Source organism: Sander vitreus, chromosome 8 (assembly GCF_031162955.1).
Source record: "Sander vitreus isolate 19-12246 chromosome 8, sanVit1, whole genome shotgun sequence".
Lineage (NCBI taxonomy): Eukaryota > Metazoa > Chordata > Actinopteri > Perciformes > Percidae > Sander > Sander vitreus.
This window is the reverse complement of record NC_135862.1, coordinates 14,629,119-14,652,435: the sequence shown is the minus strand read 5'-3', so window position 1 is coordinate 14,652,435 and position 23,317 is coordinate 14,629,119. Positions and strand designations below refer to the sequence as shown.

General features: G+C 41.7%; 1 protein-coding gene across 4 annotated transcripts in view; it reads right to left on the bottom strand.

Annotated features, from left to right (window-relative positions):
* scaper (S-phase cyclin A-associated protein in the ER) overlaps positions 1-23,317 on the bottom strand; it is a 63,753-nt gene that overhangs the window by 33,728 nt on the left and 6,708 nt on the right. For 2 of the 4 annotated variants that reach the window (XM_078256963.1, XM_078256964.1), the window contains exons 3-20: positions 21,185-21,261; positions 20,331-20,528; positions 17,716-17,816; positions 17,157-17,273; positions 16,403-16,530; positions 16,000-16,286; positions 15,145-15,495; positions 13,639-13,806; positions 13,458-13,524; positions 13,240-13,357; positions 12,672-12,783; positions 12,094-12,234; positions 11,761-11,916; positions 11,520-11,662; positions 10,517-10,598; positions 10,270-10,422; positions 8,902-9,009; positions 4,765-4,901 (exon numbers count right to left, since the gene is read on the bottom strand). In XM_078256963.1, the coding sequence (XP_078113089.1) occupies positions 4,765-4,901; positions 8,902-9,009; positions 10,270-10,422; positions 10,517-10,598; positions 11,520-11,662; positions 11,761-11,916; positions 12,094-12,234; positions 12,672-12,783; positions 13,240-13,357; positions 13,458-13,524; positions 13,639-13,806; positions 15,145-15,495; positions 16,000-16,286; positions 16,403-16,530; positions 17,157-17,273; positions 17,716-17,816; positions 20,331-20,528; positions 21,185-21,261 (2,644 nt within the window). The remainder of the gene's footprint in view (positions 1-4,764; positions 4,902-8,901; positions 9,010-10,269; positions 10,423-10,516; positions 10,599-11,519; positions 11,663-11,760; positions 11,917-12,093; positions 12,235-12,671; positions 12,784-13,239; positions 13,358-13,457; positions 13,525-13,638; positions 13,807-15,144; positions 15,496-15,999; positions 16,287-16,402; positions 16,531-17,156; positions 17,274-17,715; positions 17,817-20,330; positions 20,529-21,184; positions 21,262-23,317) is intronic. The other 2 variants (XM_078256965.1, XM_078256967.1) reach the window with 1 other exon arrangement.

Sequence of the window (23,317 nt, the reverse complement as noted above, 5' to 3'; positions counted from 1 at the left end):
CAGGTGGAGAAGTAGGAAAAAGTCTTTGAATACCAGGAAAAAAGTGTTTGGCCTGTCAGTAAAGAACACAACAGATGAAAGTGTGAAGAGAGAGAGAGAGAGAGAAAAAGAGTCTGTTTATTTGGCCTGTCAGCCGCTCACCAAGTAACTTGGCTTAAAATAATCACACACCGGCTCTGTAGGGACGAGTGTTCAGCTGGCCTCGACTCATATTATGAAGACTTAATTCTACCTTTAAATCCGCCTTCCTTTGAGTCGTTTTTAACGAGGGAGGCTCAAGTTCTTCACTTCACTCCCTGTCAAATAAACAGTTAAAGGGGGTCACAAGCAAGGCAACCTGTGTTTTGAATGTGTGATCTTCTAAAAAGGTCATGGTCATTAGGGGACTGGTATCTCTGTGACATTACTCCAACAGCCAAACTCTGAAGACGTCTGAGAAACACAAACGGTGTGCGTGTGTGTACAATTGGGTGGGGAATTCTGTCAGTCAGGTATTCCCAGACATGATAAGTAACTATTGATCAGAGTTAGATTGAGTGCCTTCCGGTTACCCATCTCTACACTGATAGGATCAAACACTTCCTGGAAGACGACAGGTGGATTTGTCCCGGCAGGCCAGACGTGGACCGACCAAAGCCTCGTTCTCTTTTTACAATCTCTTGAATTCAAGGGCAGTCATCTAACAGCAACTGATAACTCACCTCACAGCTAGACCAGGACACTGAGATACCAAAACCCTTCCAAGGGCATATATTCTTGCAAAAATATATATTAGTGTTATAATACGAATTTGTTATTCCATGGTTTTAATTGTTTATTTACCATCTGTATAGATGTAGCGGCTAACAAACTCTTGTAAGGACAAGAAGAAAAAAATGCAGCATTTTCTTATCATATACTATACTCTTTTATATATTCTAAATTAATATTAAGGTAAGATTTAAACAAGCAATATACAAGATCAGCCATATTACTATCAAAAAAAAAAAAGATGAAAAAGAACTACTAGTCCAAGTTGTGAGCGAGGATAACAATAGACAGTTATTCCAGATAGTCATTTTCCGTGTCCTCTGACCAGGATAAATAGGTGGCGCCGACTAGCTTTCAGAAGGGCCTGAACTATATCCGCCCAGTTTGTCATTTATGATATTACAATATTAATCTCCATCAGGTTTATACCTGACCAGGTTAAACAGGGAGCAATTGCAGAGCAATTCATTATTCTCAGAAGCAGCCCGTGATAAATGGGCCTCCTCATCAGCAATAAGAGAGAACAAATCCATAGTGCAAGGCTGTAAGCTGTTTATAACAACAAATCAACTCCTTATACCCTCATTTCTATTCCAGAGACACATTTCCCTCCAATGCCACAAAAATACAGGATTACAATATACACAACAGAGACCTAGAAAATGAAGCCAGGCATCCGTTCAATGGCAATAAGTTAGCCTTCCCAAAGCACTTATTACTAGAAGTTAGCCAAACCGCAAAAAAAGATTTGTGTTAAAATGTGTGTTCACTGCTTTATGACCAAGGCTGCAATGTTGGCCTGGTGAGAACCACTCACGTTTTACGGACACCATACGGTGTTCCAATAAAACGGTACATTTCCACCCGGTGGTGAAGCAGCTCACCTTTATGTTTACTGGGGCTCTGTGTTATTTATGACCTCTGAAAGCCTGCTGCCTTTGAGTGCTAGTCTCAGCAGGGCTGGTGGAGGAGTGACGGTGAACAGAGACAGATCATGTTGTCACTTTCTCAGTACCGCTGAGCCTCACCAAGCCAAAAACAGCAGCACTGAGAATAAAACCTTGTAGCAGAGTGTTTCAGCCTGTAGCTGCCTCTTTATTCCACTTTTGAATATATACTTGCTCCTGAAAAGCATAATAATATTAATTAATTCTTTCTTCTTTTTTTTTTTTTTACTCAGGGTCAAATCCACAGGTCAATCGTGATAAGAGGTTGGACACTATTAGGATCATTAAGTCTGCCTACACTCACAGGAGGACATTGACCTCTGTGGTAACAAAGGAAGAAATGTACTCCAATATAGCCAGACTTAAAATGGCAAGAGAGACTCACATAAGAATCAAACGTTTGAAAGAAAGTTCAGGTCATCTTAACAGGGCTGCTCGCAAACTAATTTGCTTCCTAACCGTTCTGTAAAATAGATAACACTAAACAATGCAATTAAGAGAATCAAAATGATTGCAGGTTAATAGAAATTGGCTTTTTGCAGATGATATACACAACTGATGTTAGTATTAGAAGAGTGCATGGGGCAAAAAAAGACTGATTCTTAATCATTATCCCTATGAAGATAATAAAGAGCAGACTCTTTGCAATAAGTCAGTTAGTGTTATCATCCCAAACCAGATATTGAAGATTTAATACCCTAACCCTACATTTATACATCATAAAAGTCATGATCTAAATCCCTTTATAGATCTTTCAGATACACAAATAAATGTATTATCATCATTATCCACTAAAAATGTATTATTCCAGTAGCTCACATATGCTTCATCAGTCAGTGGAAGGCTAGTCTCACTTTGCCAGTCCCTCCTCCAAAGCGCGCTGAAGGAGGGTCTGGCTACTCCACATAGCATTCGGGGATGGAAGGAAAACGTGCTCTGGTTTAATGGCATTTCTTTAACCAATCGGAATCGTCATAGGCAGCGCCGAGCGTCGCACAGAGCCGCTGCAAAATAGTCTTGCGAGAGAAAACTCTGATTGGACAGATAGTTTAGCTAGCTCTCTCAATTTACCCTGCAGAGATCTGAGGAGCAGTTAACCATAGTCCTCATTAATCCCCCGAATTTAAAATTCCAACACAAAGAAAGCGGAAGGAAACGGAAAATACATGCATCTGGCGGAATTTCCTGCGGCACCGGAGCAATCCCGGAAGTGGAACGTCAAGGATATAGACTAGTGGGAGGCAGACAACAGCAGAAAACAACAACAACAACAAGAGAGTTAAGCCAGCATGAACCAGGGATTGAACCACCAACCCTGCGATTCATGTTCGACCCACTCTCCTTGCTGTGGTGTGTGTTAGCACAGCAGTTTATTTTGTTACATGCAGTGTTTCCTTTAGGATTTTTTTTTTTTCCAGCAGTGGGGGCAGGTCCGCACCCCCCCATGAAACGGAACTGACACTTCGCTGCAACACAAACTAATATTTATTCACTTCTATTCACACACACACAATGAGGCATATTTTCTGTTGTGATTGAACTATATTTTTTGAGTTACTATATAGGCCAACTTTGATCTTGACATATAGGCTAAGCATTCTGTAGCAAATAATAAACCCACTATTAATTACTCTTAATACAGTGTAACTACTTCAGCATGGGAATAATGCACCTAAAATACAAACGTGGGCGAGGGCGTTCAGAAATCGCTATCGAATCAACAGCCACGTGTAATTTAGCTCGCAGGTGAAGAATACAAACAACGAAAATCAACAGTTAACTTAATTTAAATTTGCAAGACCAGGCTTAAATGAACGGACAACATAAGTTATACAACTTACAGTTCTCAAGGACGTACACACACACACACACACACACACACACACACACACTCTCAACTGGCTAGTTATCCCTGTGTGTCCACGCTATTCTCCGACATGCACTCCAACAATGCAGCCCTATTTCTGATACCGTGTGGGGCAGAAATGTTGCCGTGGGGGGCCGCCACGGTCAAATCGACATAGAGGAAACACTGACATGCCTGTGCTCTATTTCAAAACTAACAATAGAATTTGAAAAAAGAGTGTTGTTTTTATACGTTTCCTGACCAATACCAATGAGTTTTAACTCAAGAGCCTTTTTTTTTTAAATTTATTTTCCAAGCAGATGGAGAATATTTCATGAGAAATAAAGCCCGATATCATTCCCAAGCTAAAAACAAAAGAAAAGTCTGTATTAAAATGAAAGAATTTTGCAATGTGATTAACATGCCTGAACATTTGTGTTGGGCTTTTACTCTTTAGCCTGATTTATGTACTACCAATGTGACTTTATTTATATGCTACTGTACTTTGTCTACTTTACACATATTTGATTGTTTGTGTTTACATTATGTTAGTGGATCCTAAGCCATTGATTGAGTTTGATAGAGGCTATATATCTTACTTTTGCCGCTTTAATTCATTTTAGTATGCAAAGTTCGTCTCAGATATTAATGTCATCCTGTTTGTAGTGGAATACTTCCAATAATCTGTTGTTGATGCAGACTGCATCAATAACATCTTACAGTAAGTATTGTCAACATCGTGTCTCTTTCCACTCCTCTCCCTCCCTGTTGTGACAGCCAGTTAAATTGATTGAGCTCAGGTCCAGGTTCTGAAACACAGCAGCTCTGCCTCCTATTTGTTGATTACTATTGATTTTCTTTGATACTTCATTTAAAAATCAATAACTCAGAAGAAAAATAGGCATGGCTCATACATACTTTAACATACATTCTGTACACAGAGGAAGGCTTCAGATTTGGCAATGCCATGGCAGCAATTTGGAGAAAAGCTCTTTACAGGTGAAAGCCGGGGCCCTACAGATCGATTTGCAGTTTTGCTCCCCAATCACAGAAAGTGGTCATAAATTAAGCTCATCAGTGTTACCTTGTGGACAGCCAGGATGCACATAACATCAGCGTTCTATCTCCTTGTCACTCCGGCACAATTTTGTCCTCTGTGCCTCTGAGAGGATGCACAGGGAAAAACGGGGGGAGAGAGCAAGAGGAAAAAAATTGTATCACCTGGAGTTCATCCTCGCGCGGAGCTTTTTCGCTTTCTTCCGTGCCTTCTGCCTCTCTTCTCCATCCTTGATGCTCTCAGAAGACACAGAGCTGTCCGTCACTATATCCACAATGTATTTCTTCAAAGAAAGATGCTCCTAGAGTAGACAAAATCAATACATTAAAGACATTGCAGGCAAATTTGTGTGTAACATTACTTATAACACACTTCTAAAATAACTACTGCGTCTGTTTTTTGGTGCAAAAACAAGAGAAATATAATATATAATTTAATGAACCGCTCTAGATTCTAGTTACAGGTCAAGATTTCATTAACAAAACACGTAATTAGCTTATAAAATACATTATCATGCATTGCTATACATGAAACTACAGTATACAAAATAGGTAAAATTAGCTTTACCTGGTCGGCTACAACATTAAAATGCTGCTTATACATTAAAACTAACACAATTACTGTAAAGAAAGGAGGATGGAAAATGACAAGAGTGAGACTATATTGCCTTATCCTAGGAAGAGTTGTGTCTATTGTACACTTAATCATTAAGACGTTCTTCGCAAAATGACTATGAAAATAGAACAGCACATATAATACTTGTTAAATGTCTTCAAGTAGAGATTATAAACTTTGGATGTGGCAATGAATAATATATTGTGTGACATTTAGATCTACACCTCTCAATAACACCATTGTACCCTGTAATTACCTCCAATGCTCTACAGTCTTTTGAAGCCACATGCCCATGGACATGCTAAAAGGCTGAAGGTGTTGCCTCCTGTCTGGCCCTGTCAGATGATTCTGATATTTCCACCAGGAGACAGGGGAATGTAACCCAATTTGAACAGCATGATGCATGTGCAAGAAACCAATTACCCAATTATGCTGTCATCCAGCACCCCAGAGGATAGGATGGCCTCACAGATAAAGGGTTTCCATTCAGCAGTTGAGCTAACCTGTGTGTGGGATGCCATACCCGTTGGTTACAAATGTTGTCAGTGCACCTGCTGTCTGAATAGGGGTTCCACTTTGGAAAAACAGGTGTCTTTAGGTGGGCAAAAGTGAATTGGTGCCAAAAAACTACAGCCTGAATCTAAAAGGTTTCTTTACTATTTAACTTAAAGGCGCTGAAAACCTGTTTTCTAAATGAGCCTCACTATGAGTTTGAACATTTTACAAATGTTTTTTTGTATTTTTGTTTTGTCTTTGCTTTTTTTCATTGTTTGAAAGTGGGCAGGACTCCATTGGGAAAAGGTGATGTCATATTTTCATAACCAAATCGATATTTGAATAAACATGTAATGACAGGTGTTGTGTGCTTATGTATCCAACAATTTTAATCAACTCGGAGTATAATGAGTTTTTGGGTGTTCAACTTCAGAAAAAATATTTTATTATATATATATATATATATATATATTTATTTATTAAGAGTTTGAGTTTAATTGTTGCACACTTAGTAATGCACACTTAGTAATGAATATTCAATATTAATAGAGAACGATATAACATTTAAACCAACATTTTCCTGAGCTTTATTGTTGATCAAGTAAATAAGTTGGTAACTAACTTAAGAATTATTTTAATCTTTTTTTTACAGCCTTAAAGTAACAAGAGTAAATTAGTAGAAAGGGGACAATGATAACTGCAAACGAGACTATTATGTTTTCTTAGAAGGATGTGTGTCTCTGGATTAGTATGCGCACACGCTGCCCTCTACTCTACAGGATACCACAGGTCAGTCATGACTCATGACCGTAGCTGTCCCTCTCTTGGGAGGCAGCTGTTCAGTAATCTCTCTGAGAGGCTATCCAGTGCACAAGCCACTCACTTAATGGAATTGTTTCAGTAACACATCCAAAACATCTTTGCAAAATCACACTGGTAACATAAAAGGGTACCTGAAATATTAAGCTGTCAAATATAGTATAATGCTGACATACAGACTATGATCCTGACTAAGAAGGCTAATAAACATATAATGATACATCCCATTTCCTGTTGCTAGGAGGCGAGTCTGAATGGAAGTTGTGTAGACTTGGTGTTTGAGACAGACAGGTGTCTACCACTGAACAATTGTAACAAAGCAGCAAAGACACTGGCCTAAGAGCATTGCTACTGCACAAAACCACAGTTTGCCTCTGGTGGGAGTAATATGATACCGCTCTACACATCCCTCCCTTTTTCTGACACAAGAAAAAAAATACAGATCTAAAAAGGTGGCCAACACAAATACAGATATGTTCATCCATTGCCTCTTTTGTCGCATACAAAGGCCTGAGAGGTAGGCTTTTCATTTGGTGTGAAAAAATATTTCATGATGGCTACTAGGTGAGATATGACACTACACACTGGATTGAGTTACCATCACTACAGTGGTTTACATGACATTTTTGAATTGAACTGCATACTATCAGTGACATTTGAGGAGGGGACAAGTCACACAAAGACAAAAAAAAAAAAAAAGATTCATTGGTGGTCTCTTTCAACAACAGCTTCACTGCAATAACCAGACAAATGTCAGATCTCAAAACAGTGTGGGGAGGGAGAAGCTCGCAGTCTGGATATTTCATCAAGGTTCTCAATTTGTAGCTATCAGCACAGCTTTGACTACAAGACCTTTATGACTATTCAGTGCATTTGGGAGGTCAGCTCTGATATCGTCTGCTGCCTGGTGATCCCTCTACTGGCCATGTTTGTGGAGCACTACAGACAAGCAGAACAGAAGAACAGTATTTCCTCAGAGAAGCCACCAGCTTTTTGAGCTGTCGTGTGTAAAGGTGATCAATAAATAAAGTCCTTATGTCAGAAGCCATGGGTCTTGGATATTACTTGCATCATATTAAACCAGGACAGATGGCGAGTGAAAAAAAAAATTATAGCAATTCTCAAGTTCTCTCACCATACATCTATTCGTCCCTGTTGATAACCATTGTATTTTCAACTTAATTCGCAAGTCTGAATGAGAGGAAATGACCAAATATGAAAGCACAGGGCATGTGCCGCCTGCTTTCGCCGAAAAACTATGGAGTGACCTCTGCACAATTGAACCAACCATCTTCATTTTAATTAAAAATCTTTCATTGCAGGGAGAGTTATGAAGCCGCAGTCTGGAAAATAGTGGGCAGTGGTATGAACGAAATAGTGGACACCAAAATTAGGTTTGTTATAAATAACAAGGGGCCACTTAAGTCCATCTAAACAAAGTCTCCAGGCGCAGAGCTACTGGGCAGCTTGATGTACTTACACATAGAATAATAGAAAAAATAGTTCTGGACATCCAAAAATTATCTAGAAACTAGACTAGTGACTAATATCCCAATCCAATAATAACAACATACTTAATACAAACTGTTCACATTTAGATTTAGCCAGATGCAGGATAGGACAAGCACAACTTTGAGTTCAGCAAGTGTTTACACTTTGACTGATAAGTACTGACAATAAGATAATATTAAAAGGTGGGAAAAACAGTAAAGCCTCAACATTATGGTTATTGGTAAAACTATCATATAGGAGACAAATTGCAAATGTATATGAAGTAGTGCTTCCATATGGACTGTTTATAGTGCTATATTGGTGAAGTGCTTCTCTCCATTGCCTTGTTTATCATACTGTCAAACAGTTAAAAAAAATGACCTGCATTGGGAAAGGAAATGATTTAGAGCAAAGGAAGGAGGGGGTATCAATTATTCCCCGCTGAAAAAAGCTTTAAATGAAGGAGCTGCTGGGGCCAAAGGTGCTGCGTATAGCACCAACAGTTGTCAGCCTCACAATGAGCACTGCTGAAAAGCCAATCTCATATTGCAGCCTGAGAGGTTACCTTGCATTAGAGCTGCCTTCCCATGGAAAAGCTCTCCATGACAAAAACAGCCTGGAGACAAGGGGGTGATGTCACCCTTCCACTGAAGCACTGAACCCTAACTGTGTACATTTCAAGGCCCATTTGTAATCACACAAAGCCAGCAGCAGAGCCGTGGCAGTATACAAGGGAGTGCATAAACAATAATAATGACCACGTCATAAAAGACAACTACGGCGTCCCTTTGTCTTTTTACATGACACATGTAGCAGTAGGGCAGTATTCTTTGACAGGATGAGTGGATGTTTGTTCCTGGCAGGGTGTGGGTGATACGCACCACTTCCTCGTCAGAGAGCTCCCGTCCCTGGATGCTGCTACTGTCTCGCACCGCCTGTTGGTGCCTCTTGCCCTTGGTGTGGCTGAACAGGTGCACCTCTGAGGTGATCTACAAACACAAACACAGTGGTCAGAGGTCACTGCTGCGGACACAATGGAGACAGAGGCAGGAAAGGGTCAACAGAACCCCATGGGACTCTGGTGAAACAATATACCCCATGGGCAATTCAATCAGACATGACCTGTCTCTCCTGAACCTCGGTTTAAAGCAAAGAATAAGGAAAGGAAATGTTACAATGTTATGTGTAACTTGGCTATACATATAAGATTTATGATTGCATTATCTTGTTTTTATGATACTAATTGAGCCTACAGCAACAGAAGGTAGCTCTGGAAACACTTAACACAATAACTCTTCTTTCTGGGATCTTAATACTTAAGGAAAAGTTCCTATATATATTGAACTATATATTGAAAAAGAAAAAAATATTCTTTTTTTCCCCCTTTTCTTTTATAAAAATGCCCCAAAAACATTTTAAATATGCTTAATCTGCTTGTCCTACAATGCAATTCAGTCAAGCAGTGCAAGTTGTGGACTAGATGTCTAAATAATAGGTCTGAGAAATGGCCACAACAAGAAACAGGTGTACAGCAAGCAATGTTGTTCTCCTATCTCTGGAAACAAGCCCCTTTAAAATGGTTTGTGTTTCATGTGATTAAATCAAGTGCTTGCTGCTGACCCATCTATGATCTCTGGTGTCAGATGCTGGCCAAGGTCATCCAACATTTTAACAAGATTCCCTCTTTCACCCCCCAAACCTCCTCTTCATCCGATTCTGGTTTTAAGACTTAAGGTGTCCCACGCTTCTTGCCGTGGTAGCCCGTCCATCAGAGATAAATGTGTCTGCTTGTGGATTTGTTGCCCGACACTTGAAAAAGCATAATCATGCTCAGTCATAAATCTCTGTTTAAGAGTCCATGTTTAATCAATGCAGTTAAATGCTCATTTAAATGTGCCCTCTTCCAAAAATCCTCTGAATCACCTTCCTCAACATTTTTATGTATAAACAGCCTGCCAAATAATACAGAGAGTTTTCCCAGAGCTGTTCTGCTGCAGCATCTTTGTCTTTTTCCCCCTCACCCATGTGTACTAAATACACACACATTAGTTCAGAAGAGTAAGATAATTGAATAAAAAGGTTGGAGAACAATTAAAGCCCACTTGAAAGTAATCAGGAGTTTTTGACATCCCATTTCTATGATAATAGAAACCATGGAGGTTGTACTGTTCGATTCTACATAGTCTATATACTGTAAGTTGGGGACACCAACTTGAGCCCTGAGACTGATGGGATGAAACTGCACATACCATAATGCAGCACAGGGAGCACTGTTTCTTGCGCTCATACGGTGTCAGTTTGGGGGCGTAGTCTGTGTTAGCATGTCGACCACTGCTGAGCTCAGCAGCCTTCTCCTTCCTCTGCTCGATTTGCTCCATATGCCTACGGCTGCTCTCATCATGCTATGGAAAAAAAATAGAAACCAGGGATCATATGGGAAACTGGCATACCTGTATGGTGTGGATGGAGATTTAAGGTGGCACGGTATAAACTAACCTTCATCTGTATTTTCTTCTGCAGCTCCTCCATGGCTTCCTGTTGAGCAGCACTAAGAGCAGCCAGACGCTCTTCTCGATCTCTTCAGAGGGCAAAGAAAAGCAATGTAAAACAACTGTCCATGTAAATACAGTTTCACATTTATCAAAGTGACAGGCTACAATTGGCACAGGCTCTCCAAAACTGGACAATAGAACATTGTGAAAAACATTGCCTGGCGAGTCTCAATTTCTGCTGCGACATTCAGATGGTAATCAGAATTTGGCGGGAACAACATGAAAGCATGGATCCATCCTGCCTTGTATCAACTGGTGGTGGTGTAATGATATTTTCCTGGCACAATTTGGGCCCCTTAGTACCAACTGAGCTTGAGTATTGATTCTGACCACAGTGTTACCATCTTTTATTGGCTACATCCAGCAGGATAACTCATCATGTCACAAAGGTCAAATCATCTCAAACTGGTTTCTTAAACATGACTGTACTCAAATGGCCTCCGCAGTCACCAGATCTCAATCCATAGAGCACCTTTGGGATGTAGTCATGACCAAAAGAACAACATCCCAGGTACAAGCGAGGGTGGCTGGCATCTCCCATAGAGATAGGGTGAGAAGCTTGTCATCTGTGAGGAACTCGAAGTAGAGCCGCTGCTCCTTTGCATCGAAAGGTCGCAGGTCCCCTGCTGGAGCTGCTGCCCCCGTGACCTGACCCTGGATAAGCGGATGACGATGGATGGATGGATGGATGGACCTTTGGGATGTAGTGGAATGGAAGATTCGCATCATGGACGTGCAGCCGACAAATCTGCAGCAACCGCGTGATGCAATCATGTCAATAATATAGACCAGAATCTCAGAGGAATGGTTCCAGCCCCTTGTTCAATCTATGCCACAGAGAAGGCAGTTCTAAAAGGCAAAAGGGGGTACAACCTGGTACTGGCAAAGTGTACCTAATAAAGTAGCAGGTGAGTGTATACTTTCATACTGAAGTAATTTGGGACTACCTGGCCCTTTCCCGTGCTGCATCTTCCCTGGCTTTCTCTTTGTCGTGCCTCTGCTGTTCAATACGAGCCTCCTGCTCCTTCCTCCGCACCAGCAGCTCCTCCACCCGTGCCTGGCGCTCCGCTTCCAGGATCCGTTTACGCTCCTACAGAGGGAGTAGAAGAGATTGTTGAAGATGCACCGAAATGTGAAAATTACAAGTAGAAGAATAGAATGTGAATTGATCATTGGTTTTTGGAGAACCTGCACAGCCTCATCTCTGGCCTGCTTCTCCTCCTGTCTCCTCTGTCTGTCCTCCTGCAGCTCGTTCAGCCGTTGCTCATACTCATTTAACTTGGCGAGGACATCATGCCTCTTGTTTTGGGCTTCCAGAGTGTTGATGAATGCGATTTCATTCACCTGTACAAACACATAGTTATGACCGGGGATACAAAACACACACAGGGTATATAAGGGGGGGGATTCATGTATGTATGAATGACTTTAAATAAAAACTGTAAATGTCCCACTTTATTTAAAAAAATTAAAAAAATTCTGCAGCTGTCACACGCATATAGTAACATTTTCCTCCTCTACCTTGGCCTCTTCTTCTTGGGCCTTCTTCACAATCGCCTGGAGCTGCAGTTCTCGCTTTAACTCTGCGTGTAACAGCTTTTCGTCCATCATCCTCCTACGCTGCTCCAACAACTCCTCCTTCCATTTCTTCACCTCTTTCTCCTGCAGAGAGTGGAGAGTGAGAAGCAGAAGCAAAAAATAAATAAAAAGAATAATGTACATTCTCTAGGACAACATAGACAATGGATTCTTAATCTATCAGTGGCTACCCTCTCCAGTGCGTGCACATGGGGATTAATGTGAATATACAGCACCTAATGTTTTTACGTGGTTAATCCCGATTTATTCTAGGACTCACTCATCTTACCATGGCCCAGAGAACAAAAACAAACTTCATGAAAGGCTGTTGATTTTGGCCAGGGGACTCTCTCATGACAGTCTGCGGCCAGCTGGCCTGGATGCGACTGGAGGGGGTTATAATATTTAGTGATTCTATCAGGCAGTGTGCTGACAAAACCTCTCAATACGAGCCAGGCTGGGCTTAGTGTGCATGGAGTTTCTTCAGGGTGCTTTCCGTTAACTCGGTAGGTCTTACTCACCCTCTCCAAGAGCTTCTGCAGTTTGAGCGTCTTTTCCTCCTGCAGTTTTTCCCTCAGCTGCTGTGCCTTCAGCTGTTTCTCCTCATGTTTCTTCTTTGACTCTGCAATGGTTCTGTCAAAAACATGGAAACAAATCATTCATCTCTTGCTGTTTTCTCCTTATCAACAAAGGCAGACAGACTCTGATAGGCACTGGGGTCTGATTAGGCGGTCTGGGTGGTAACCTAAAAAGAAAGAGTTAATAAAGCAGTAAGTGGGCCTTTGACTCTCAGGCTAGTGAGTTGAATCCTTGTCAAAATAAGGTGAGGGGGTACCATGTTGGTTTCAAACCGTGTTAATTACACTAAGCGTATTGTTACAACTTTATGTAGCCAACAACAAGAAACAACTGGCTGGCTGGGTGTGTGCGCAAAAAATAAATAAATAAGGTGAGGGGACTGCAAATGAGTAGATCGAGGTGCTAATTGTACTGTGTGGATACTATCAATGTGTTAGAAATCAATGAAGCAGGGAGTTGAAAAAGGCAGGTGTGCTCAATCAGTCACTGCATAAAGAAAATGTTTTGCACCTTTTGCGTGACGGGGAGGACAATTTCTCGTGCATGTGGATCCCATGTCCAGGAGGCCGAGCAGGTTCTTCTTCTACTATGTCCCCCCATGAGGTACTCTGACGCCATGGCTCACGAGCTACAGGATGACAAGCAAGGAAAATAAATAGACTTCAGTATAATGTTTGCTATTACAAAGAATGAGAGTTCCGTTTTCATTTAGATGTTGACCTTCGTACCGTCATAATCTGCCAGCATGTCACTCCAATCCATATTGACTCCACAACCTCCGTTGCCGATACTAGCCTGTGGTAAACATTTGTGTTTTTTATGTCCATATACAATCAAGTAAAAACTTTAGCCTGCTGTCAAAAGAAGGGGCGAAACATTTACAGTATAAATGAGCATGATTACTCTTACAGAGAAGTCACTTTCGTTGTCAGTCTCCAGGTCGTTGTTCTCGGCCTGAATCTCTCTGGTCAGCTGCTCTTCCTCAGCGATGGCACTGGCAATCGCCTCCTCGTTGGCCTTCTCCAGTCGGTCGGCAAGCTCCTCTTTTTTGGCCAGGACCTCTGCCATGGACTGGGGCTGAACACATAGGACAGATTACACCTCACACACAGACAGCATTTCACACTTTATAAAAGGTTAGGTTTATACAAACATCCACTGAGTAACCAGAAAAACCCATTACAGGCACACTGGTAATATAATACCAGTATGCCTTTTTTATGGGTGTCATTATGACAAGTCACAATTGAAAAAAAACAAACACAGGTATAAATGGTCAAATTAACGATGGCTCTATTCCATTTAGCTGCTTCAGTTTCCTAGTCCCAGTATTGTGCATGCTGGCTCACTCTCATGGCTTACCAGGAGCCATCTTTATATACAAAGTATGTACCTAGTTTTTTAGTTTTTTTAAATCATGCTTACATTATATTCGAGAGGTGTTTCTATACTTTTGCCGCTCCCTATATGCAAGTTATGTTGAAAAAATATTTTAAACACCTTAATATAATGCAATGCAGCAAAACTACTAAAATAGAGCAGATGTTTCTATTCAAAATATTTCTAATTGTTGATCTGATTTACACTTGGGTGCACGATCCAAAGACTGAGGAAAACACAATATCAACCCAATCACAGTTTGCACCACACAATCATCACAAGAATCACATGTGAGAAAGCATTCAAGATTCATGCAGGGCACATTTACCGTGAGGATGAAGAGATGGTGGAAGGAGGCAACTGATGGTTTTGTGCTAGCAAACCATTTACTTCAACCTTTTAGGTATTTTGGGAGATCTCGTGACATGGCAATAATAATGGAATGACTCACAGATTACTCCAGAGCAGCAACTACTCTATTATAAATTATTTTATCAATTATAGAGCCATCCCAACAGTGTGTCTTTTACATGAGGTATGTATGGGAAGGTTAAAGAGTTCTGGATCTAAATATTAAGCACACAAGTATTGCGTGGACAAGGTCAAAGACGAGACTGGTGTTAAGTTTGAGGCCTTCACTGCAGATTTCAGCTGAAGTTTTTTTCCATGTTTTTATTCACCACCTGTCAAAATCTAACAGTATCCCACTTTGAGGTGTAGTAGAGCTTTGTATTTACACACACTTCACATCTGACGCCGGGTTGAATACAAACTGGAAGAAGTGGCCAAAATAACTAAGTTGAGAGATTAGTTTTAGGCAACACCCTGGGAGCACTTGCTTAAGTACAAAAGTCATCTACTCACAGCTATTCTTTACAGTGAACAGTGCTATAACAACACTACGCAGAGGTATGCAGTCTTGCCTGCACATTTGGTCTGGAGGTTTCTTAAGATTGACTTTGTTTAGGCGGTGAAGTACCCTTGGGGATCCCTGCCCCCCGCCCTCCCTCTGCTCCTCCATCTCTCAGCACTCACAGTAGAAAGCTCTGTGGGGTCCAGCACACTCTCCAGTTTCACCGCTGCCATGGGAGTCTCAGCCTGTCCTGGAACAGATGTGGCCATGCCCTGCGACGCGCCACCCTCAGCCCCACTGTCCCCCAAGGCCAACAATGCATCGAGCCCATCCGTCTGGGGAAGGTCTGGGGATGTGGAGAGGGCCAGAGCAGGGACTGGGACTGATAAGGTAATGTCTGTTGTTGGGACTGTGGCTGAGGATTGGGGGGGCACTGGGGCTTGGGAAGGAGTAGGAGCTGGTATGGGGGGAAGCGCGTCTTCACAGGGTGCGTCGATACACACCCCCAAGTCTTGTACACTCTCTGCTGGGGGCTGCACCGACAGTCACACAAACACACGCAAACTCAATTAAAGACATGCATATTTCAAGCAGTTCATGAGAGCAATAACAAACAAAAATCAAACTAGTCAATAGTCAACACATAGCTGAAAACACAAATCATGCAGGAAACCTGGTACCGACATGCCCTAAACATCCAATTATGATTAAAATAAGCAGATTGGAAATACTGATCTGCATTTAAAAATCAACCGATGGCTATAACACACTCTTACCGAGTGTGTCTTGAGGCATCGACAGAGTATTTATTTCATGAAAGTGAAAATGGGTTTTCTGACTCTGAAATGTCAGTGTACAATCAATTGCCTTAAAGTTGATATGCCTGTCTGGACAGTCTGTCTATGAATACCATGGAGCCCAAAACAAAAACAAATGTGGCTGATAAAATGGTCTAGTGTTACTCTGCTTCTTGTAAATAATTGATATCTAGGGACTGCTATGGGAGAAAGACGTCACAAGGTACTGAACCTCAGTACCTCCATCATGTTTCCGTTCTCTGGATGTCCAATCTTCTCTGGGGGGTCAGGCTCCACAGGGACTTGCTGCTCAGTGTCCTTTTGGGTTGTGTCCTTGTCCGGGGGAAACTGAGGATGGAGTTGTTGCTCCTCCTTTGTCGGCAGATGTGACTGGTTACACTTGGCGCTGTCCTGCTTTGGGGGGACATGAGCCAAGACAGGACTGATCTTGGCAACTATGGCAGCAGAGCGAGGTTTGGCAGTACGTCCTCGCTGGACGGTCTCCCAGCCCTCAGAATCCTTTTTACCTGGAAAACCCAAGAGGTACAGCATTACTGTGCTCTCCATGTTAGACTCTCTGTGTTAAAAGTAAGTGTGTTCTCTCAAAGTACGTTCTGGGTCTGTGCAGGAGGAGAATTCTTACCCAGTTTTTCTACCGGCGCGGTGGTTGGTTGACAAGAGCTAGGGATGGACTGAGTGCACTTCACTCGGTCTGCCCAGCTGGGGCCTGTGTGGGAGAGCCGGGCTGCAGCCAGTGTAGGTGTAGGACCACTGAATGAGAAACACACACATCATGCATTAGAACAAACAAATGTGCACATGTACAATGAAGTGTTTACTGTCGGCAGGTGGGATTTCCATGAATCTCTGAGCAGCTCCTACTGTGCTGCCTGTCTAAGGTGCTTCAGCGGTCTGCAGACAGTGCCTATCTAACACCCCAGCACTCTCCACTCTGAGATAGCATGGGACTGTATTGGAAAACAGGCCTCCGTCATGATCAATATCCATTTCCTGCAGCATCCGATTACAGAGCAGTGCACATATTGAACCGATGCTTCAGCAGTCTTTAACTGACACTTTCATCTACACCTTCCACTGATTCTGTGGCCAAAGAGTGAGAGACTCAACAAATTGCATTAAACAAATGCTTCAGTATCAGGAATCAATAGCTGTATTGTTAGATAACGTAGTCTGCATTTTCTAACCCCTTCCAAAAACAGGCAAAGTGCATCATTTTAAACATTGATTGGTTAATAACATGATGCCTTATGATACAATTTTAATCAAATAAAATGTTGTGTTGATCTTTAAAACAACATCAAATGCTTAATGGGGTTTGGTGCAGCATACAGGCCTTAAAGCACAACTAGAAATAAGGACAGTAAGAGAGAGTTTACCCAAAGTTGAGAGGGCGACGTGCACCTGGAGAAGGAACCATTCTGTCTGCTGAGGGGCTTGGCAACACGTGACGTCCCGGAGACATCTTACGCACCTCCCAGGCTAAAGACGTGGGCCTGAACAAAGTGAAAGTGGCGAACATCACTTAACTAACAATTCCTAGTTGCCAAACACGCACAGACTTGGCTCACACTTTGGCAAATCAGTTAAATGGCTGATTCACTTGCAGCGATTTACACAATAAATGGAGCATGTAAAAGTTTCAGGGTGTCTTATTGATTAATGGTACGCTTTAAATGAACAAACTGGGAGGCAGCACTGGAATTTTCATTTCTTAGTGAATTTACGGTTGCAGTGGTCACTGTGTTAAAGAGAAGCCAATAAACTCATGGATCTCTTTGAATTAAAGCCAAGGCTATTGATCCATTCTGTTTGTGACTCAAAGCCAGGGACCAGACACCGGCACTTCCAGTTTTACCTCAGGGAGCAATTGAAAACGGGGAGTGAATAAGAGTGAGAGATAAAGAAAGGGAGTGAGAAAAAGAAACTGAAGAGCACCTGTTCTGGGCATCCGTTTTCTCCAATTTCTCCTGAAGCTGGATCCAATCTATGAGAGCTTTGAAATCCCGTACGTAGTTGTCCAACATCATCAACACTTCCTAAAGACAGCAGTTACAACAGGATTGAGAATGATTACACTGAGATTATAAACAAACATTTGAAGAATGGTGCAATTTACAAAACCAAGAATGGTAGGTTTAAAAATAAATGAATAAATAAGTGACACTCATGCATCAGAATTCACTTTAGAACATGTGTTGGGTAATATTTATGTAACAAGCAGTCCATTTTGTTTCATAAACCTAAAAAAATACGACAATTTTTATTTCAGTGTTTATGAAATGCAGCACTTAAACACAGAACAAAACTTGACCTCATTTAACCGGTTTTCATAGATTTTGTATGGATATCGTTATATCTATTGCATAATGTAAACATAAAATGATGCATTATATATTTGTTAGTATTTGCTACTTAGGGCTTGTGATATTAACCATTTCATCAGTTAGGTAAAACAAAAACATAATTCTTTTGCAACTAAAACCAATAATGGACCAAAAACGGACAAGGGGAACCATCGGTAGATCAAGAGTGTTGCTGGCAAGCAGGAGCTGGCCCACACATATTCATGGGCAAAGAAACACTTGATTGAAAAGTTTAAGAACAGAGAAGGCAAATTCCTAATAGCAAATGCTTATTATCTGCACTAGGACTGGCTCACGGTGTTGGTTATTCAGAGTTGGTGGGCCGTGTGGAGCTTTTTCCCAGAGCTCTAATGAAACGAACACAACTGATTGATGGGGAGCGTGAAGGGAGTGGTAATTGAGAGTAAAGCTTCACAGTGCTTTTAGTTAATAGACAAGTCAAGCCAGTGAAAGATGTGTCCAGCAGCAGGTCTGCTGATTAGAGCTGGTTAACAGGAAAAGACCACCACTATGGCGTGGTGTTCATTTGGTAATGAAGGCCGAGATGGATAGAGGTTTGCTGCTCCTCTGACAGATAAACCAACAATGAGTGAAGGCACCATAAAAGTAGCTTTCAGCATGTTAACAGGCATACTTACCTAAATACACCCCTCACATAACATTTCATGGAGGAATGACAAAATGTTTAACCTTCCAGAGGCATTGCCATAAAATAGGATGGGCAGTAAAAGCCTGTGGTCTATACATATAAACAAGAATGAACAGGTACAGCCTAGGTTAGAGTGACTGACCTCAAGTAAATAATTCACAGTTTTGATTGTTTTTGTTTTTTTAAGTTAAATCGTTTAAGACCAGAATACCCCATTTCGGTTTACTTTAAAAATGATTTAAATTAAAAGAAATTCAGATCCTTAAGTGCTTCCAAGACAACAGGAACGCCAAGTACCTTTCTTGCCTGGTCTGGATGATATGTCTAATAAATCAGGCATGGGATAAAGGAACAGTTGATAGGAACTAATTAGGTCTGGGGGCTGTGGGTTAAAGAGTTGTGGGCATTATTAATAAGCATATATGAATCATTCTGCTGGGTGAACAATTTCCCTCTGAGTGGGAAAACATATTACATCAGCGCTGAGGTTCTCATTCAAAATTGCACAAAGCATTACAGTAACATAGCCTTATCTGAGAATTAGTTAGAATCATTTCCTGACAATGGTCATGTTAATGTCCATAAGTTATTAGGTGGAAAATTGTTAGCAATTTGTGTGAGAGCTCACAATGCAGATTGCCCACAGCTACACTGGGGGTTTGTGGCTGGGGGCTATCAGAGCACTCTGCTTCCCCTCAAGATGACTCCATCATCTATCAGTGTCCATTAAATCCAAGCTGGGTGGGATGGGGGATTATGAACAGCACCCAGCTCCATGGCCATTAGACAGCATTAGGGTGTAGAGAGATACAGTGGTATAGAGGGGGGAAAAAAAACCACCTACCAGCCAGATGTCTGACACAGGCCAACTGACAACATGCTGATCATACCACAGGGAGCTGCGCTGTGGCACTGACAGCAGGCCAACCACACCATAGGGAACTGGGCTACGGTACTGACCGCAGAACGTCACCAGAACCATGCTCAGCATAATGCAGCATGGCAGAAGAATCAATAAAACACAGCAGTATCATACCAATACGCCCTAGAGCAACATCACAGTGTCACTCCAATGCTGCACCAAAACAAAGCACACAGATCCACAATACAGAGAATGTCAAAAATGCTGTTCATTTCATGTATAAGTTTTAGACCAAAAAGAAGCCGAAATGGCCGAGCCCCATTTCAGCAAATGCCTGAGGAAAACACAATGCATATACAATATTGTTTACAGCCATCAATATTTAGTCCAGCCAGCCAGGCCCAAGAGAGAGTCCTGTGATAATTCTTTCAGCAGTGAGCCTTCAGAGAGCCCCTTTGACATAAAGCAGAAATCAAGAGGAATGCAAGCTGTGAGGGAAATTTTTTGTTATGATCTCAATGTCCCCCTCTAGTGTTTATAAATCCTAACAGCCTTCAGTCTCCACAAAGAAGAACTTCCTGTTGTGTCAGTTTAGATCATAAGTCCACTGATCCTGAAACTAGAATTTGCATTTCTACATGGGTTTGTTTTTTTTCTCCTCAAAAAGCAGACTAACCTTGCATTCTACGACGCTCTGATCAGATTCACAGGTGACGTAAATCTCATCCACGGCTCGACGCAGGTTGTCGAAGAGGAAAGCCCAGTAGCGTGCTCGCAGGTCCACCTTGCGGGGCTGTCTGGCTTTGGTGGGGCTCTTCTCTGCCCCCTTGTCCAACAAGGCACCAGCTGGGCCTTTACTTTCCAGACCAGCATTCTGGGGAGAGTGTGGACCAAACATTATGGTAACAATAACAAAGTCATTGCAGTGTCATGCAAGTCCTTAGTTGTTTAGAAATAGCGGCCACAGCACTTGTTTTCCATTGGCTAGGGCAGGAGGTTCAGCTATTATATGCTTTATATTACCAACAATGAATATAAAGCATCAATATATATGGATGTATATGGGAACTAAAATAATACATTAGATTAAATAGCATTTTACTAACCCAGTCAGGGACCTATTGTTGTTGGCAACAATCTTACTGCCACACCATTACATCCCTTTTATAACATTCTCCTTGTAGCCTGTTGCAATCTAACACCTATCTTTTTCTAAATTTTGCAAACTTAAGACATCTAATGGACATAAGGCTATAAACTGAAAATGAAGTTAAGAGATCCAACTTAAGATGGTTTTTGGTTAAGTGAAGCAAAGGTATATTCAGGCACGTCACACACTACACTGTAGACTAGGATTGGTCACCTTTTTCCCCCTTTTCTGTGTCAACCCATCTTTTCCAAGACTGACTTACAAAATGCAAAAATAGGGATTTTCATGACCATCACAGATCCACTTTTAGTGTGAGGCAAAAAAATAAATAGATGACTTAGTGAATGGTGCCCTCTAGTGGAAGAAGATGATACACCAACCTGTTTCTTATTCCTTTGTTGCCCGGAGTTGATCCTCTGGGCCCTGGAACTGCCAATGGAGTTACTCTTGGACTTTGCTATGTGAAGAAGAAAATTAAGTTTATATATGAAACCTGAACAACACGACTATCCAGAGTGATAGAGAAAGATGGCTCTGGGACTATCCAGCTACCAGGCTGGCTGCTCTGTTGCCGGGTAAGAGTAGTGAAGGAGGGCTGTGTTAACACGGACTGCGTGGTGCAGAAATGGGGTGCTTGTATCCAACTAACTGCTGGTGGAGTTTGTGACTGTTAACTAAATGCCGACCATTCTACATTCCACGCAAATTTACGGCTGTTTATACTCTGTGTTTACAGCCCACCAAGCGCTAATGCTAGTAGCTACAGTGGGGCAAAAAAGTATTTAGTCAGCCACCAATTGTGCAAGTTCTCCCACTTAAAAAGATGAGAGGCGTGTAATTTTCATCATAGGTACACTTAAACTATGAGAGACAAAATGAGAAAGAAAGATTCCAGAAAAATCACATTTTAAATTTTTAATGAATTTATTTGCAAATTATGGTGGAAAATAAGTATTTGGTCAATAACAAAAGTTCATCTCAATACTTTGTTATATACACCTTTTGTTGGCAATGACAGAGGTCAAATGTTTTCTGTAAGTCTTCACAAGGTTTTCACACACTGTTGCTGGTACTTTGGCCCATTCCTCCATGCAGATCTACTCTAGAGCAGTGATGTTTTGGGGCTGTCGCTGGGAAACACAGTCTTTCAACTCCCTCCAAAGATTTTCTATGGGGTTGAGATCTGGAGACTGGCTAGGCCACTCCAGGACCTTGAAATGCTTCTTACAAAGCCACTCCTTTGTTGTCCGGGCGGTGTGTTTGGGATCATTGTCATGCTGAAAGACCCAGCCACGTTTCATCTTCAATGCCCTTGCTGATGGAAGGAGGTTTTCACTCAAAATCTCACGATACATGGCCCCATTCATTCTTTCCTTTACACGGATCAGTCGTCCTGGTCCCTTTGCAGAAAAACAGCCCCAAAGCATGATGTTTCCACCCCCATGCTTCACAGTAGGTATGATGTTCTTTGGATGCAACTCAGCATTCTTTCCCCTCCAAACACGTCGAGTTGAGTTTTTACCAAAAAGTTCTATTTTGGTTTCATCTGACATTCTCCCAGTCCTCTTCTGGATCATCCAAATGCCCTCTAGCAAACTCCAGACGGGCCTGGACATGTACTGGCTTAAGCAGGGGGACACGTCTGGCACTGCAGGATTTGAGTCCCTGGCGGCGTAGTGTGTTACTGATGGTAGCCTTTGTTACTTTGGTCCCAGCTCTCTGCAGGTCATTCACTAGGTCCCCCCGCGTGGTTCTGAGATTTTTGCTCACCGTTCTTGTGATCATTTTGACCCCACGGGGTGAGATCTTGCGTGGAGCCCTGGATCGAGGGAGATTATTAGTGGTCTTGTATGTCTTCCATTTTCTTATAATTGCTCCCACAGTTGATTTCTTCACACGAAGCTGCTAAGCTTACCTATTTCAGATGTAGTCTTCCCAGCCTGGTGCAGGTCTACAATTTTGTTTCTGGTGTCCTTTGACAGCTCTTCAGTCTTGGCCATAGTGGAGTTTGGAATGTGACTGTTTGAGGTTGTGGACAGGTGTCTTTTATACTGATAACAAGTTCAAACAGGTGCCATCAATACAGGTAACGAGTGGAGGACAGAGGAGCCTCTTAAAGAAGAAGTTACATGTCTGTGAGAGCCAGAAATCTTGCTTGTTTGTAGGTGACCAAATACTTATTTTCCCGAGGAATTTGCAAATAAATTCATTAAAAATCCTACAATGTGATTTTCTGGATTTTTTTTTCTTCTCATTTTGTCTCTCATAGTTGAGGTGTACCTATGATGAAAATTACAGGCCTCTCTCATCTTTTTAAGTGGGAGAACTTGCACAATTGGTGACTGACTAAATACTTTTTTGCCCCACTGTATGTGTTAGCTGATCTTTACGGAGCATATATGTGTGTGCACTAAATGTAGCCTGTTTCGTATGTCGTTTTTATATAAATGTCGTTTTTATATATTTTAATTGTGTAACCACTTGATTCACGGTGAAAGGTTGTTTCGTGTATA